This window comes from Thamnophis sirtalis, unplaced genomic scaffold, assembly GCF_051295495.1.
Source record: "Thamnophis sirtalis isolate CommonGarterSnake01/CBP01778 unplaced genomic scaffold, rThaSir2_p1.2 scaffold_9, whole genome shotgun sequence".
In the NCBI taxonomy this organism is placed as follows: Eukaryota; Metazoa; Chordata; class Lepidosauria; order Squamata; family Natricidae; genus Thamnophis; species Thamnophis sirtalis.
The window spans coordinates 41,793,157-41,805,896 of NW_028261389.1; the positions used below are offsets into that span (position 1 = coordinate 41,793,157).

At 35.7% G+C, this 12,740-nt stretch overlaps 1 protein-coding gene across 1 annotated transcript in view; it reads right to left on the reverse strand.

The window, feature by feature from the left end:
- Positions 1-12,740, reverse strand: part of PTPRQ (protein tyrosine phosphatase receptor type Q) — a 113,062-nt gene that overhangs the window by 13,473 nt on the left and 86,849 nt on the right. The window contains exons 48-53 of the mRNA XM_087723397.1: positions 12,667-12,733; positions 11,617-11,775; positions 10,325-10,547; positions 9,437-9,510; positions 8,715-8,814; positions 8,036-8,164 (exon numbers count right to left, since the gene is read on the reverse strand). Of these exons, the coding sequence (XP_087579523.1) occupies positions 8,036-8,164; positions 8,715-8,814; positions 9,437-9,510; positions 10,325-10,547; positions 11,617-11,775; positions 12,667-12,733 (752 nt within the window). The remainder of the gene's footprint in view (positions 1-8,035; positions 8,165-8,714; positions 8,815-9,436; positions 9,511-10,324; positions 10,548-11,616; positions 11,776-12,666; positions 12,734-12,740) is intronic.

The window sequence follows — 12,740 nt, forward strand, 5'->3', positions numbered from 1 at the left end:
CAAGGCTGCTAAAGGTGGAGAGACAATTAACATTAACTGTCTTGGGTTTTGTGAGTGGTATAGTGTGGTATGTGAGGTTATTTAGCCTCAATCAGCCCCAAGCTACACTATCCCTATTGTAGGTGGGGTACATTTTTCACAATTTAGTTACTCTTCTCTAACCAAGTCATTCAGAGAGTGTTTCTAAGTTCTACACTTTATTAATCTCTATGTTTCACTAAAAGAATTCTAGTATGATGTCTGTATGATGTCCTAATTCCAGTATGATGCACATACTAGAACTTGTCAGTGTCAGCTGCCTTGTGATTCACTACATTATTCCATATGGGAAAAATATGTTTGGTACTTATTTTTTGGTACTCATTTTGCTTCTGGGAACCAATTAATGATGAGTACCAAGGTACCACTATAATCATCATATAAATTGAAAAGGGAAAGCATAAAAGACATAGTAGCAATGAAATAGTGCCAATTTTGCTAAAAATTATATTCACACATTGTAATGCTTAAGAATTTCCTAATTACATAACCTAATTCAGTAGATGATTTTAAGACTTTCAGGAGGAGGATCTATTTTTTTACTAAGTGTGCACATGGAATGACTAAAGTGTTGTGCATGGAAGTGTATTAAGCATACAAGCATTTCTGTTTTTCTTTTAGGTTGTTTCTCTAAAGTATAAAAAGAGCTGCATATATTTCACTTTGGATCTTGTTATCAGAGGATAAATGGCATAGGACTTAGAATGGAGCATAATGAGCCACTAATGAGGAACAGTCATTCCTGCAAGTTCCATGTTACTTTGGGAATTTAAAAGTGATAACGAGCATCTTGAATTGCACCTAGAAATAAATTGGAGGCCCACTGCAGCTTGTCCAGTACTGCTGTGGAGGGCCAGAACTATACATGCTGCCACATTCTGGATCGGATGTAGTTTCTGGATAGTATTCAAGGACTGCCCTGCATAGAGCAGTAATCCAACCAGGAAATGGTGTGGGCATGACTGTAAGCATACCACTTACTGATGAGTCAGATACACAGTTGCATCTTATATAAACCTAGATCTTTTATTCTTCTTTGATACAATGCTTAGGCATTATGAATATAGTTATTCTGGGTTATGAAAATGAAATATTTCAAGAATTGCATTATATGTGGCTTTCACTTGGAACTGCATTGAATAGAGTTTATGTATAGGATTACAGTCTGAATTACTGAAAGATTTGTAGATTAAGATTTTTGAAATATAACTAACACTTCTTTCTATTAGACAATCTTATGAAAGAGACTTGGATTTATTCCTATATCACCCTGTGTTATTGCCCACTTGATCTGGACAATATGGACAACTGTATTAAGATGGGTTTTTGTCCCTTGGAAATTTATGTAAAATTTCAACACAGTATAATAAAATATCAAATTATGACAAATGTAATTTAATATAACCATGAACCACTTGCATGGGAATAAGCTTCCGTCTCATTTCTGGATCAGGTTCACCAAGGATAAGAGCATGAACCTTTGCACTAGAGCTATTTATTTAAAAATACTAATCACTGAATGCTCATTCTGCTTTCCAATAGACAATCAGTACCTGCCAACTACTAAAAGAGGAAGCTCTTGCTTAAACAGAAAAAATATTATGGAACTGGATTGGCACCCAAACACTAAAAACTTTAATATATATCAATAAATGATATATGATTAAGACTATCAGGTTCTATAGGAAGTTAGAATGGGATTAAGTTATATTGAGTAAATATATTATATAATGATTACAGATGCACTGAGTAAAAGAAATGCTAAGCACTCAGTAATAAGATTTACAGAAGCTTTGTTCAACCTGATTCTTCTGGCCTTAATGGTTATCTAGTATACTTTATCTTAGAAAAGCTTGAGTTACAGAATCAAGGAAAATATTCTGCAGATGATTTATTTTCAACCATCCAGTTCACCCAATGCTGACATTGTAACATAACTGCAAACAACAAAACTGCAAGATGTTTCAGCTTTGTGCAGGAAATCAAACTACTTTAGCCCACAAGCCTCCCATCAAGTTTTGGGAAAACATTTGGATCATCAAAGCTATCCTATATACAACAACAGTTTATCAGACCTTGCAATATTAATCGCATCTTGAAAGATAGATGGAGCCTTGGAGCCTAGGCTCAGTTTCACTTCTAGTATGATTTTCTACCCTGCTCAGATTCAAGTTATTTGTCTAGATATAGAATCAACAGAAGCCATTTATTTATGTTGGTAATGGTGACCGGCACTACTCTCTGGGTCAATCACTTAAAAACTGTTGGGAATTATATCTTGTTCAAAAGACCCCACAGAAATGAATATGTAGACTAAAGGCTTAACTCATAAGCAACATGAGTACTTGCTAGGAATAGCAATGGAAATGTTATTAACAAGTTAATTAAGATCTTCATTGGTCTATCTCTTTAAGAATAATATAGAATAATTATTCCTTACTGAAAATCTTTATATATATATTTTCATTCCCACCATTCAGATCTTAAACTATTTCGTAGCAATCTAAGATATTTAAATAAGTAGGGTCCACTGATCATTTGTGAATGATCTCGGCACTTTACAAGCTTTTTGCAATTCAAAAGAATAATTTTGAAAACACTCGTGTTAATAATGTAAAGTAATGCTAATAGAATAATCTTGAATTTGTTCATTTGTAATTTTGTAACCAATTTATTACAGTCATTAGCTGCTGTCAAATTCAAAACAAGAAAAGACCAAAGCAAACAAATAAAAATATAAGCATTTAGCCTAGTCTTTCACTCTGGATTGCCTGCCTCTGTCTTGAAATGAAGTAATGAAACTCTGTAACATTATACATTATACATTATATTAAATAAATGATTTGTCTGCAAGAAGGAAATCAACAGAGTTGTTACCTTATGCATCTTATAAACAAGAAGAAAATACATATAAATACACGGGGTTCAAAAATTGTATGGAAATTATAGTTTTATAGTTTTTCCAGTTTAGTTTCTGAAGTAGTATACTTAAACTCAGAGTTCTGCTATTATATTTTTTAAAACAGATTGTTAAAAGCTCCTTAAAAATGTCTCCACTAGGAATGAAATCATGTCTGCATGAAAATGGCAGTCCCCATCTCCTTCCTTCTAACATATTTTCATTGACATTGACAATGACATTTGAGCATAAGTCTATATGACATTTGTTCTCCAACCCTATGAATTTGTGGTTGTGATGATTGCTAGAATAGGTTTATCTGGTTAGCCAGGATTATCCTGGATGCTCCTGTGATTAGGAAATTTCTGTAAAGAAGATTAGAATTTTTGATTTGGGGAAATCTAAAATTGCAAATTATTTATTTATTTATTTATTTATTTATTTATTTATTTATTTATTTTATTTTATTGGATTTATATGCCGTCCTTCTCCCAAGGACTCACGGCGGCGTACAACATAAAAGAAAACACATATTACAAAAATTAAAAGGGACATTAAATAAAGTATCCAAAAAAAACCCAATTGATATTTACAATAAAATTTTAAAAATTAAATTAAAATTAACAACCAAATTAATCCTATATTTTATTCTATTCAGGCCAGGCCGGCTTGCTGGAAAAGCCAACTTTTTAGGGCACGTCGGAAGGACCAGAGGTCGAGGATTATGCAAAGCTCAGGGGCAGCTCATTCCAGAGGGAAGGCGCTCCCACAGGGAAGGCTCTCCCCTGGGGGTTGCTAGCCGACACTGTCTGGCTGACGGCACCCTGAGGAGGCCACCTCTGTGGGATCGCACTGGACGGTGGGAGGCTACCGGTGGCAGTAGGTGGTCTCGCAGGTACCCTGGGCCTAAGCCATGGAGTGCTTTAAAGGTCATAATTAGTACCTTGAATTGCACCTGGAAGACAACAGGCAACCAGTGCAGGCCACCTAAAAGGGGTATAACATGGGAGCACCTAGGTACCCCCATGATAACCTGCACGGCCGTATTCTGGACCAGCTGAAGCCTCTGGTGCTCTTCAAGGGCAGCTCCATGTAGAGAGTGTTACAGTAGTCTAGGCAAGAAAGGACGAGGGCATGAGTGACTGTGCACAGAGCATCCTGATCCAGAAAAGGGCCCAACTGATGTAACAGGCGAACCTGGTAAAAGGCCCCCCTGATCACGGCCGTCAGGTGTTCTTCTAAACTAAGCCGCATATCCAGGAGGACTCCCAGATTGTGGGCCCTCTCTGAGGGGGGTAAAGTTTCCCCCCCTATCATCAAAGATGGAACAAGATGCACAAATTGGGATGATGGAAACCACAGCCACTCAGTCTTGGAGGGATTGAGCTTGAGCCTGTTCCCCCCATCCAGATCCGCACAGCTTCCAGGCATCGGGACATCACGTCGAGGGCATCGTTTGGGTGGTTTGGGGTAGAGATTAGAAAATTTGGAAAATTGCATTGTGACATTCTGAATCTTGATTATCATTAGTCACAATATCATCTAGAATTTGTTTTATTTCTAATAGGAAAACTGGAGTAAATGAGAATTAAACTAAAAGATGCTTTGGTCACTGGTCAATCCAGGTTTGCTAAACTTGAAATATACTGTATATGACATTTGATCCAATTTTTCTATAGCTTCAGTAGAAATAAAGTATTTGGGATCTACTTAGAAAGCCTTTTTAGATGATATTTTCACATTTTGCAACAAATTAATTATTGCTTCAGGATATGTCTGAGTCTCCACTATGTGATTTTGTTTATAGTGCTTTAACAACAACAACAACAAAAATACATACAAACAATGCTTCCTCTTCTGTCATAGTTATTTTTGTCATAGTGTGAGCCTTTGACTTATATATTATTTATTTCCTGAAGGCTCTTTTTGTTGCATTATACGCTTTCAATTGTTGCAGTAGTTATAAAACAGCAAATTGATTTATCCAAGGCAGGGTACCAAACATCATATCTTGGGGAAAGAGCGGGCGGGGAGGCGAGATATAGGATATTATGCTGAAACATGCATATGATGTTATAGCACTAATAATGATTAAATAGATTTTTTATGTCATCAGGAAAAACCCTGCATTGTTTCTGCAAGATACGAAAACCAATATCATAACTAGTGAACTTGCAAAATTAATCTGAAGTGCTAAGATAAGTATTATTTCAAATAAAAATCAGCATAACCTAGGCTCACACAAGTGAACACATCACACTGGAAACCACACATTGAATCTTCAGCCATGCAGTAACTTACTGGATGATAAATATCTCCTTGCGTCTAAAGAAAAAAGAGGAATATCTGGAAAGAAAACCCACTTGTAAATAAGTACTCAGATAGAAACTAGCTTTGTTATTCAAATGAACAATTGTTCGTAATAATATGCACCATTGAGATAGAAATTAAGTTTAAAACTGACAGGGCTAAAAGGGCTTTCTGATTGCCTACTAAAATGAAAGTTTTCCATTGTTGACTTTCTTTATAAACAAGCCATCTATTTATTTATTCATATCCATCAATTTTACAATGTGTGACTAGGCAATACACAAAGGATTAAACCATCAAAGTATGATGCAAAACAATTTCTAAATTATGAATGATGATAATATGTAACTTAATGTATGTCCATGTCTAAAAATATGATATTAATCCATACAGATCAAACAATAGATCCAGCAACAGGGCTGCTTTAATTTCCTGTTCCTATTGCCTGGGGGAAGATCCCGGTCATTAATGCATTAGTTAAAATGTCAAGCATTTTAGTGATTACTTATGCATGATGGGGCACATTCATGTATTCCAAAAAGTTTTTTAGCTAAATAATCAGTTTTTCTGTAAATTCATCTGTTAAATTTATTTTTTCAGGAATGGTAGCATGAAGACTACTAATTTACAAGTTAGAGTTGTGAATTTACATTTCTTCATTTTAATAAGAGTTACCATGTTTTCCCAAAAATAAGACCTATCTTGAAAACAAGCCCTACCATGTGTGCACCTAATATAAGCCCTACCAACAAAATAAGCCCTACATAAGTGTCTGTGCTGCCAGCCAGCTGCCCATTCCATCTGGGTGCTTGTAGTGCTGCAGTCATGAGGCGAGGGTGAAGGTGCCCCACATGCCTGACACTGGCTTACCTCAGGGCCCCCACAGCCAGGCCACCCATGTCCCCACACCTGCCTTGCACTCACATAACAGGACCTTGCCAGCCCATTTCTTCTGTTTTATGACACAGCGGCAATGGAACAGGAGGCCGAGCAATGTGTTGGTGCCATGAAAGTAAGGCAGGGCAGGTGTTGAGTTCTGGATGGTCTGGAGCCCTAATGTAAGCCAGTGTGTGGGGCAGCTCCACACCCTGCCTTGTGGTGGCAGCACTGACATGCCATACGGCCTCCTGCCCTGCCACAAGCAAGCAGAAGTAGTGGACCTCCCATATACTCTTAAAGTACACAGGAAAAGAAAAGAATTTTTTGAAAAAATATTTAATGAAATTTCCACATTAATCTTCTTTAATACTGCAATATATAACATAGTCATATTAAAAACATAGTCAAAGTATTTGCTGGTCAAGACCTACAATGTAATTTGCAATTAGTGGTTCCCAATCTCCTTACATGGACCACTATACCAGCAGGAAAGGTTTTGGGAGCCATCACATAAAGCATGGCAATGTACTGTAGCATCAGTGGTCATCCTGGCATAATTTCTTGTCTCTTCTTTTTCAGATATATATAAAACTCCCAAATTATATAAGAGTAAATTCATAAAGTTTAATTTGCCAAAACCTTGGAGGATCACCTAATGGTATGAGTTTTTTTTGTTCTGTCACAAATCTTGCAAATGATAGCAACTATTGTGGTCTACTGGAGGCCTGCAGAGCTCACAATAGAGTCGGACAGCGAGGAGGTTGGGGAGAAACATGGGACAGTCCTGGAGTCCAAGGGCTCTGCGTTGGAGGCAGAGAGGGGTCTAGGACTATCTGGGAGTTATGTGCTGCCTCCGGAGCCTCCAAAGTTGGACAGCAGCGAGGCAGAGGCACAAGCTCCCCCTCTTCCCAGTGCACACATGCGCAGAGTTTCCAGAAGGCAAGAACAGTTAAAACAGAAGGGATGACTCAGGAGTAAGATTTGAAGGTGATTGGCCCCTCCCATGAGCCTTTGCAGGAAGCAACTTGGTTCATGCTGGTCAATTTACCTTCTGAAAATACATTTGGACTCTTTGCTCCATGTGGCCTTGCCAAGCTAATTGCCAATTAAGTCTTTGGCAGCATTTTCAAAGAAGATAAGGATGGGTGCTTATCAGCCTTATTCCGAAGGACTTTGGCAGCCTGCTGTAGAACTCTTTACTACTATTTGGAACTCATTATGGACTGTGAATGAATATAATTCACAGCCTTTGCAATAAAAGAGGGTTTTTGGACTTAATCGTGTGCATTTTACTGTATCAAGAAGCCCAGGTCAAAACAGCAGCAATATCTCACTAAGTTAAGTGAAAATACATTAACATATATTTTCCTTCCAAATTTTCTTTCCTTCTTTCACTCTTCTACTTGAATCTCAGAACAATCTGATAAAAAATGTTAGGTTGAAATAAGCCATTCGGTCAAAATTATGACTATTCATGAATTCTGATCTCCTGAAACAAATCCAGAATCTGCATACCATGCTATAGCTTGAACTTGATTGCTGATGGATTTCAGAGATACTATCAGATAGCAGAGAGCAATATGTTATTGCATTACTTTGAGGCCACTATAACAGAGCATTATTAGTGCCTTTACATTTCTACATCAAAAACCCTTCAGCTTAGGGATATAATGTGCAATAGTAGGGCATGATACATAAAGGCACCCTTCTCTCTTATCCCAACATGGGGAAGACCAAATGATTATCTAAATTCCTGAGAGAAGTGTCTGGAGGTCACCCTTTGAAAGAGGATCTTCGTGACCTGTGCAAATAAGAATACCGCAAATACTTCTAAACAAGTAAAAGGTCACAATAGGGTCATGGCTTCAGACCTCCAGAACTACTGTTTTGCCTAAAGAGTTTGCTTACCGTGTAAATCTTTCATCCTTCATATCCAGGTCTGCCACTGTGATCAACTGGTCCAGTTTAAATTTAGTATCAATGATTTCTGCATCCCGTGGAGAATATGTACCCCCTTCTTTTTGCTTTTGACGAATTCTAAACCAACACAAAGGATATTGAATAAGATGTAATATTTAATGTTATTCATAAACTTCAACCTCACTGGAGCATTTCTGAAATATGTTCTACAGTGCATAATTATAAAGAATGGATTTTAATGCAACTCATTCCAGGTGCTTTTGCATAGTATCACACTTCAATTTACAAAGTCCTTGAAATATGGAAACTATGCTATAGGTCAGTGATGGCTAACCTTTTTTGGCTCCTATGCCAAAAGCGGGGGGAGCGCAGTGGGGTCGTGCTTGGGTTGCCACACCCATAATACTATGCGTGCGACCCAGCTCATACACTAGACCTCAATCATGCTAGTCTTTAATTCTGTTTGCTGATTAGGTTTCTATACAATGCTTATAAATTGTTGAATAAAGTTTATGACCTCCAGTTATAATGTATTCCTTGCTGGATATAAAGTTATAACAATACATATTTATTTGTCAATGAATGTAAATATATAATTTATTTCAATTAATAAGTAATTCTACCTCTACAACAACAAAAAAATTCTTGTACCTAGATATGAACTTACCTTGCAAATGCATAAATTATAGCCACAAGGAGAACAATAGAGAGTATACATAAAGTAACTGCAAGTATTATTTCTACAGCTCTTTCAGAGAGCCCATCACCTGTAATGTAAAGTTGGTGGTATATTAGGATTTAAACTCCAAACTATTATTTGAAATCATACACTAGTTATTACAACTGCATCCTGGTCATTACGGCAATGATCAGTACTAATAGGTGCACCAATAAATTTGCTAGCCTTTCGGAGAACTACTTCTTACCAATAACTTTTACAGTCTAAAAATGAATGAAGTATTTTATTAAATGGCACGAACATTTGAAAAAAAATGTAAGTGACCCCCTAGAGCAGGGGTCCCCAACCCCTGGTTGTTGACTGGCACCGGTCCACAGCATGCCAGCAACTGGGCCATGCAAACATACAAAGCCTCATCTACAGGATACAAGCTGCACACAAAACCATGCCCCCTCCAGTCCACAGAAAAACCTTTCTCCATGGAACTGGTCCCTAGTGCCCAAAAGGTTGGGAGTCACTGCCCTAGAGGAACTCAAATGAGATTACATATATAGGCAGAGTGGCCAAAAGAAACAGATGTGAAAGTCAATGGTCAATGTAGCCCTGTATCTTTGGTGCAAAGAAGTTATCTTTATAACAACAGGGAGACAGATTCATTAGGAAGTTTTCAAAATGATTTGTACCTTTCTAATAAATAGACATTTCCTTACCTAAAGTTTTGATGGGCTCTGAATAGTCTGAATCTGTATATTGACCTCTGATATTTGTTGCTCGGAACTTAAATCTATAAACAGCAAACACATAACATTATACACACATACACACACAAGCTCACTTTATAAGTATACAGGCTATAAATTGTATATATAAATTAAAGACACCATCCTTGCAGCTTGTGACATGCTTTGCAGCTCTTTAGATTCAAAGAAAAATGGTACTTTGGAGCATAATTGTGCCTTGTAGATCCATACTGGCAATTGCTAGCAATTCAGGTGTGTCTTTTTCTCAAACTGCATTGCAGCTGTAAAGGGCAACTATGAAATTCCAGGAAAATATAGGTCTGTTTTAAGAAGATACCAACCATTTCTGTGTGAATATCCCCACAATCTCCAAACCTTTCAAGCTGCTGCAAAATCCTGCATATTTTCAAATTAATTTTTATTAAATAATATTTTACAAAGTAAAAACAGCGCAAATTTAAATAAAGAAAAAGTAAAGTGATAAGTAAATAAAAAAAATGAAATGAAAGAAAAAATATAAAAAAGAAAAAGAGAAAGATATAAAGCAGTGGTTTCCGATATTTACAGCAGTTCTACATATATTTATATTTTATATTCTCTCTCAAAGGTTACATAATGACTGGCATCTTTCTGTATGCTAATCATATCCATATCACTAATTATTATTTTTTTGCATTTTTAGCAAAAAGTTCTAAAGAGTTTTCAGTTCCTAATAAATATAGATATGGTCTTTTCCTTAATTAAACAAGTCAATTTTCTCACCTCTGTAAATTCTTCCAAAAATGCAAATCATATTTTATTGTAAATTGCCCAGAGTCACTCAGGTGAGATGGATGGTATAAAATAAATAATACTTACACATATTGGTTTTTGGGTTTCAGTGGTCCATTGCAAATTTTTTCTTCACTTCCTGGTATCATACAAGTGCTATCAGCCCCTATTACATAAATATCCTCTTTGGTGCTCACTCCTTCATTCCCTTTTATACATGGAGGATTTGGAAAGCCTTCATTTACCAAATAAGGTCTTGCTTTATTAAAGTATGCATCATACCACTTGGTGATATTTTCATCATTCTGAACTGAATTCCCAAAAAAGAGAAGTGATATAGTAATATATAGGTAATAATTCCTGTTTGTTCTTTTCTTTTATTATTTACCAGTTCTATTTGTGCATTTATTTGTCTTTTAAGGTAACGCCTCTGATAAATTACAGTGTAGCATACAAAAGCATACACAGTTATAAATATATTAGTCTTTAAGGCAGGGGTGTCAAACTGACATTGTCACAGCATTGTCACATGATGTATTGGGACTTCCCTCCCTTTGCTAAAATGGGCATGGGTGTGACTAGCGCATGACACATCTGGCCCATGGGTTGGGAGTTTGACAGCCCTGCTTTAAGGTATACAATATTTGTTAAAGAATCAAAAAGAATTGTAATTTTATGTATGCATAACTACCTTTAAATACTTTATCTCCATTCCTAAATAAAAAGGATAAAATATGACTCCAAATAACACCAAGAATTGTGATGAAAAAAAAATTAAGCGCCTATCACAAAGTTTGAATAACTTGATATGATTCTCATACCACTATGTCCAAATTTAATTTATTTATAGTGCAATACTAAATTTATATACTCAGACAATTAATTTGAAAATAAGGTTTAGAATAACAGAGTTGGAAGGGATCTTGGAGGCCTTCTAGTCCAACCCCTTGCCTAGGCAGGAAACCCTGCACCACTTCAGACAAATGGTTATCCAATATCAGATTTTTCATTAGTAAATGAGGACAAGGCTACTATTTGATTAAATATAATATCCCATGTTTCAGATGAGCTAATATCACAAAATGTTGTAAATTTCTATATTGAGTTTAAAAAATGGAGTAAAACCAATGGCAGGAAGATTTGTTTTCTCTGTTGCTAGTTTTTCCGCTCAATTCTTCTGCTCATTCAAGTAGGATATCTTCTGTGAATAACATTCCTTTTGCCATTAATTTTCATTTATAATCCAAATGTAGCTCATGAAGAACTCAAGAACCAAAATTCAGAAATCTCCATGAGCAAGTAAGACAAATAGAGGTTAAGAAAAGGTAGAAATAGAAAGAAGATTCATAAATTCCTTTTAAGAAGAAAACAATCTATACCTCCTGCTTCTGCAACAAGAATTTGTATTTTCTTAATAGGCCCATGATCATCATTATAGTAGCAAACTGGCATGTGAATAGTAATTGTAGTGGCTGTGGCGAGTAATGTTCCACTAGTATCATAAACTGGCGCTGGCTTTTTACTGGGTCTTGGTGGTTCTGTTTTGAGACAAATAAATGCTACAATGCTTTACAGTGCTCACAATGAATATTTTAAAGTTACTATTCAGATAACTATCCCACTAGAAGCTTCTAGATTTATAGCAAACCACATCTCCCCACCTCACTTCCCCTTCACACCCTCTTTTATTCTCACAATGCTGTATTCTCATTTTTTTTCTTTTTAATTGTTTATTCTATTCCATTACTGTTATGCTTACAATTCTTTTCATTTTTCCATTTTTATTGTTGTAAGTTGCCTAGGTAAGTTGCCTTACAGCAAGGTAAATGGCAAATAAATTTAATAAAGAAACAAATAAGTACTATTGAATGGAATCATAGCCATTTTATGATCCTACCAATAGTGATAATTCACAAATTATAAATCAGTAACTATCTGTTTTGCTACCTAAGCACTTCTAGCCATTTCTTTTCTAAGATAGGAAATTGTGCTTATTTATCTTTGAATAACTGAAATTATTATTGAATTATATTACTATAGGTGAGATTGTGCAAATAAATCTTATGTTTCACAAGAAACCGGAAAATATGAATCTCATTCATAACACTATTAATGTACAAAATTTATAGGGCTACCAATAGTCTTATTGCCAAAACAGGTTTCAAGTTATTTTAATCCCTATTATTATTTGAATTCAATTTATAACAAATCACTCAATTCAGTATTATGCCATTTATGTAAGATCTAACTTTATATTGATAACTTGCATTATACTACAATCAAAATAGTATCATTGGTTATGACCAGATAGAGAATGAAACAAGATATATGCTTATTAAATTCTAGTAACTAGTGTATGAAAACCCAAATGAAAGCAAGCTGATATTATACTTCTGCAGTCCCTGGCTTTATTATTTATAATAGTTTACCTTTAATATCTGTTGTTATTTTAAGATGAATCTTTGGTCCTGCACCAGCACTATTGATTGCATAGACCTAAATA